Source organism: Dipodomys ordii, unplaced genomic scaffold, assembly GCF_000151885.1.
Source record: "Dipodomys ordii isolate 6190 unplaced genomic scaffold, Dord_2.0 Scaffold11, whole genome shotgun sequence".
Lineage (NCBI taxonomy): Eukaryota > Metazoa > Chordata > Mammalia > Rodentia > Heteromyidae > Dipodomys > Dipodomys ordii.
In genome coordinates, this window is record NW_012267227.1 from 12268101 (window position 1) to 12274479 (window position 6379).

At 36.1% G+C, this 6379-nt stretch overlaps 1 protein-coding gene across 1 annotated transcript in view; it reads left to right on the forward strand.

Moving 5' to 3' along the window:
* Positions 1–6379, forward strand: part of Cops2 (COP9 signalosome subunit 2) — a 30016-nt gene that overhangs the window by 12998 nt on the left and 10639 nt on the right. Inside the window, exons 3-7 of the mRNA XM_013009963.1 lie at positions 209–286; positions 1874–1999; positions 3766–3855; positions 3978–4055; positions 6020–6194. Of these exons, the coding sequence (XP_012865417.1) occupies positions 209–286; positions 1874–1999; positions 3766–3855; positions 3978–4055; positions 6020–6194 (547 nt within the window). The remainder of the gene's footprint in view (positions 1–208; positions 287–1873; positions 2000–3765; positions 3856–3977; positions 4056–6019; positions 6195–6379) is intronic.

A 6379-nucleotide genomic window follows, 5' to 3' on the forward strand; every position in this document is an offset into this window, starting at 1 on the left:
AAAAAAAAAAAATTGAAAGATTTTTACTTAACCACTAGTAAGTACTCAGGGCTTACCTTTTAATCTTTTTAAAAGTGATAGTGAGAAATGGTGAGATTCTTAGGGAAATTGTTTTCATGAATGTGATGTAAAATTAATTCAGAGCTATCGCAGTGAATGCCATAGTTGTAGTATAGTATGTAAACTAAAAATTCCTTCCCTTCTTTAGGTTTTGGAACTTGAAGGTGAAAAAGGAGAATGGGGATTTAAAGCACTGAAACAAATGATTAAGATTAACTTCAAGTTGGTAAGAGTTGTTTTGAGGGGAATTAAACTAATAATGACTATATTCTGTAGGTGGACACCTCATTGCAACAAAATGCCATAATAACTTCTCTAATAGTTCTGCTGATATGCTTCCAAGTCTGCTTCTCAAAAGTTTTGACCAGTAATACTACTCTTAAAATTCTGCATAGAATACAAAAGTTGTTTGTTAAGAAAACTCATTCTTTAGTTGTATGCACAGTGTTTGGCTGCATTATTTATAGAGTAGCTTTTTGATAACTCAGTGCCTTGTACTTAAATCCTTGTACTTGTACCATAAATCCTAAGATTCTGTTTATTACAGACTTCCTGTCCACTGTCTAGGACCAAAATCTTCCTGTTACTTCTTTAGTTGTGTCTTACTCAACAAATATAATCCATCAGCAGTATCATCAGATTATACCCAGTATCTGACTAGTATTTAGCATTTCTACTCTGGTCCAAGCTAACATGTCTCACCTTCTTTTTTGTAGTAGCTTCTTATCTGGCATCCTTACTTCCGTCCTTGCTCTGCTACAGTCTGATCTCCCAGGTAGCAGAGTGATCCTAGTAAAATGTAATCAAAGGTAACTTGGTATATATATAGGTAGTATATACTTACTCCTTACCCTAATAACTACATGTGTTCAGTTGAAGAAAAAACATTCATACTTGCCAATGCTTCATCTCCTGCTTAAAAGAGGCTAACTCAATAAAAGGAGAGATTAATAGCACTTGGAGATTGTGAGGACTGGATCTAGGTTAGACTCCTAAATTGAGTTTACATAGTTACTTAGATAGTAAGCTTTCCCCTTAGATATTTAGCACTGGACATTATACTTGTAGTCTTTTTATTTCTGATCTGTTATTTCTTGGAATAATCTTGTGTTTCTTGGAATAACCCAGTAGTATAAATGCAAGGGATAACAACATGAACTGCATTTACTGTTGAGTAGGACCTTGGTTCTTCAAGTCCTGGGACTTGAACTTGACCTGGGTACTGTACCTAAGCTTTTTTGCTTAAGGGTAGAGCTCTACCAATTGAGCCACTGCTCCACTTTCAGCTTTTTAGTGGTTAATTGCAGATAGGAGTCCCATGGACTTTCCTGCTTGGGCTGACTTTGAACTGTGATCCTCACAGCTCATCCTCCTGAATAGCTAGAATTACAAACATGAATCACTAGTGCCCGGCTTTTTTTCTTCTTTTTTCTCTCCATGTTTTTGCATCAGGATCTCTCATGTAGTCCAGGCTAGCCTTGAGTTCTGTTTTACTGCCTTAGCTTCACAAGGACTATGATTCAAATAAATACGTTATACAATAAGGAATAATGTCTGAATCTTTTAAGTTACAAATGTAAGTTACATTTATTTTGTAAGCTAAACGCCTAAATTTTGTTGGTGTAGCTGAGTAATTCATTTCAAGTTTAAGTTAAAAATAATGTCCCTGCCCGATATAAAAGCATGTTGTGTTACAAGTTATAGGAATTATATTTCAGTTGGGTAGGTACTCTTATGTACTATATTTTAAATCATGTATGCAGATTTTTATTATACAATTGTGTATCTAACAATACATTTTTCTTTCCTACAGACAAACTTTCCAGAAATGATGAATAGATATAAACAACTATTGACCTATATTCGAAGTGCAGTCACAAGAAACTATTCTGAAAAATCCATTAATTCTATTCTTGATTATATCTCTACTTCTAAACAGGTTAGACGAATTTTTTTCCTCTTAGTATTAATATCAGGTTTTTTTTTAATTTGTAATAAGGCTTTTGTACTTAAAAGAAGAAAAACTGTAGAGGTGGTATTAAAGCAATTATGCTAGTTACTAAAAAATAGTTATCAAAAATAGTATATTGGTTGTGATACTAATTGTGTAACATGAAGAGATAATAACTGTACTTTCTCTCTTTAAATGTCTTCAGATACTAAAATAGTTGGCAAACAACTTTTACAGACTTATACTTAGTACCTGTGTTTGGTGGTAGTGATTGAACCCAGGGCCTCATGAAAGTTAGGCAAGTGCTCTACCTCTGAGCAACATCCCTGACTCTCACAGTTCCTTGTAACAAATTTAATCACCAATTGAGCTAGCTTTGGGAGACTTAAAACCTGAGATCAACTGGGCACCAGTGGCTCACGCCTGTAATCCTAGCTACTCAGAAGGATGAGATTTGAGGATTGGTGTTTGAAGCCAGCCTGGGCAGCAAAGGCCCTGAGATCTTAACTTCCAATGAACCATCAGAAAACCACTTGTGGCTCCAATGGTAGATCACTAGCCTTGAGCAAAAGAGCTTACAGACAGCGTCTAGGCACTGAGGTCAAGCCCCATGACTGACAAAAAAACAAAACCTGAGGTCCTTCTGCCTCCCCAATGTTAGGATTACAGGTGTTCATGACAACCTCCAGGTTAAATTTGCATGTTTTTTCAGAACATTAACCTTTAAGTGGCATTAAAACTTCTGTGTATAAGTCTTTTGCCTTTTGAAACTAAGACTAGATAGGGATGGGCGGCACTCTGACTTTTCCCATATGCCATCAGTAGTTACAAGTAAAGTAGGCAACTTTGTGGAAGTTTCCAACTTTCCTGTACTTTTGGATCCTGTTAAGTAGAGAGCTAGAGATCTAGATATTCAAAGGCAAAGCCAGTAGTAATGAGAGGAAGATGAGCAAAAAAGCTTATAATCACAATGAAGGGAATCACACCAAGATTGATAAATTAGTATTGATCAAACATAGCTAAAATTATTCTAAACTTGCTGGGCACTGGTGGCTCATAACTGTCATCCTAGCTGCTCAGGAGACTGAGATCTGAGGACCTCAGTTCAACACCAGCCTAGGCAGGAAAGTCCATGAGACTCTTTTCTCCAATAAACGACTAGAAAACCGAAAGTGGCGCTGCCGCTCAAGTGGTAGAGACCTAGCCTTGAGCTGAAGAGCTCAGGGATAGCGACCAGACCCAAAGTTCAAGCCCTACGACCAACAACAACAATAACAAATCCTAAACTTGTCTTTCCTGCCTGTTTCAAAAGTTTACCAGTTACTTCAGAGCTAAAGAAAATAGTCACATTTTGAAAACAGAATTTTGAGAGAAGGGACTTATTATTCTTTGTTTCTCTAACAGTTTGCTTAGTATTTGCTATTTAGTAAATACCAGATAGGGTTTGGTGGGTAAAATACACGTGATTAGCTCTTGTCGAAATGTATCATATATCTCTGTCAACATAGATGAGTTACTAACTGGGAAGTACATACCTTTACTATTAAAGCATTAGAGCTTAATCTTGGCACTTAACTAATTTTTTTAATTTGGTCTTTTAATTATGGGATTTTAGAAGACATTAGATAAGATACAAATAATGTGTCCTATGTATATTAAAGTTCAAAGATGCACTTTTAGTTTGTTCAAATTAACTTTATTAACAGGTACAAATTTGCTGTTTACAATTATAGAATTCTGATTTTTTATGTCAGATGGATTTACTGCAGGAATTCTATGAAACAACCCTGGAAGCTTTGAAAGATGCTAAGAATGATAGACTGTGGTTTAAAACAAACACAAAGGTAACAACAGCAATTACATTGGTTATTTTTGAAGAGTGGGTGGGTGTCCTTAGTAATCTTTCCTAAATATATTCACCTTCTGTTAAATATTTTTGATTTTAATAAGTTTGCTTTTTTTACAGCTTGGCAAGTTATATTTAGAACGAGAAGAATACGGAAAGCTTCAAAAAATTTTACGACAGTTACATCAGTCCTGCCAGGTAACGTTGACTTGTTTGTTTGTTTTTCTTGGCATTTCTTTTTAATAATAAAAAAATGTGACAATTGTATTCAAAATATCATTTAGTGATGTTTTTGTTCAGACATCCGTCCCACAAATAAAATTTAGGAAAATGTTTCGAGGCTGGAGATACAGGATCAGGGCCTATATAAGGAAACCTTGTCTCCATAGAAACAAGAGCAGAAGTAAAAAACATGTTAACTTTTATTTTTTTCCCCCCAGTTATGGGGTTTGAACTCTGGGCCTAGGCACTGTCCCTGCACTCTTCAGCTCAAGGCAAGCGTTCTACCACCTGAGCCACAGAGCCACTTGCAGTTTTCTGAGTGGTTTATTGGAGATAAGAGTCTCATGGACTGTGATCCTCAGATCTCAGCCTCTTGAGTAGCTAAGATTACAGGCATGAGCCACTGGCACCCGGCAAAACATGATAACTTTATCTGACTATTCTTCTTGTCTTAATACAAATTTCAGTCTTGTCATTTGTGGAATAAAGTACAGGTATCAGTAAACAGATCACTTGTAATTCTTAGTAAAAATTAGCCTTGGTATTTTGATATTCACCTCAAGAATATAAGGCACAAATATTACACCATACATAATAATATTTTATGTTTTTACTGATAATATATGAATCCTGAAGCATGGCTGTCTACCAGACCTTGAAGATACTAGAAATGTTCTATACCCCTTTTAATCCAAAATAATAATGCTAGGTATGCATAGCTGTCAAGCATTTGAAATGTAGTAACTGTAGCAGAGGTACTAAGTTTTAATTTCAATTAATTGAAAGAACAAGATGGTCAGGAGTGTACAACTCTATTTTTATTGGCTATCATGCTTGTTTTTTTTTAATCTTCATCAAGTAGCATTACTAATGAAGTTTTTTTAAAACTTCGTAAACAGCATTTTAGTATGTAGTAGTTTGGTGGAATTATGCTTAGACAAATATATAACATGGATGTAATTTTTTTTTTCTTTAAAAAAAATTTAAGCTGGGCATTGGTGGCTCACACCTGTAATCCTAGCTACTCGGGCTAAAATCTGAGGATTGCAGTTCAAATACAGCCAGGGCAAGAAACTCTGTGAAACTCTTATCTCCAGTTAACCAACAGAAAACTGGAAGTGACACTGTGGCTCAAGTGGTAGAGTGCTTGCCTTGAGCTAAAGAGTTCAGGGATAGTGCCCAGGCCCAGATTTCAAGACCCACAGCTGACCAAAAAAAAAAAATTTTTTTTATTATAGAGGTAATGTACAGACTTTTTTTCATATCTTATATTTTACTCTGGGTTTGAATTGTTAGTGAATAAAACCAAAGTGCACAACTCAATAGCACAGTATATTTTTGCTTAGTGTATGTAAGTGTTTTATATTTACAGACATCTGACTATACACTATAGAAGTCGAACTCAAAAGTTACCACCTTTGTGATTCCTTTGACATGCCTCTAGGAAAGTTAGTCCTTTTTGTTCTTGTAGGTACTTGGTTCATGCTTCAACTAGAATCAGTATCATTTACATTATTATTCGTCTTTCGTCTGCAGCAGATTAGTGTTTAATAGTATATTGTGAGCAGTTGGCGATTGCAACTTTATCTTCCTTTGTACTCTGGAAGTACTTTTTGATTGAATAGGTGGACCTAAAGCAGTTAGACACACACACACAGCCACTTGTTCCTTTTTTGCAGGAGTTCATGCTTGTTAGGCACTTTATCAGTTAGGCTGCTAACTTTGGCCACTTTTTTCTTACTCAGTAACTGGAAGTAAGAAAGATGGAAGAGTTCCATTTGGCCACTGCAAGTGGTATTTTGGGTATACCAGTTCCCAAATAAAACTTGTAGTACTTGTTCATCAACCGTGGTTATAAGTGAAATATTTCCTGACTAAGTCAACTAAATAGTGCTAGGTTGTCTGAATTCAATCTTAACTGAAGTATTTGCATTTCCTAGACTGATGATGGAGAAGATGACCTGAAAAAAGGTACACAGTTATTAGAAATATATGCTCTGGAAATTCAGATGTACACAGCACAGAAAAATAACAAAAAACTGAAAGCACTCTATGAACAATCACTTCACATCAAGTCTGCCATCCCTCATCCATTGATCATGGGAGTCATCAGAGGCAAGTTTGGTTTGGAGAGAATGTGCAGATACGGGGCGATCACAGTTACTGTGTGTGACCACATGACTGGAGTATTTTTCCTGCTGTGCCAAAAATCATGTAGTAGCCGGGCGCTGGTGGCTCACGCCTGTAATCCTAGCTACTCAGGAGGCTGAGATCTGAGGATCGCAGTTCAAAGCCAGCCC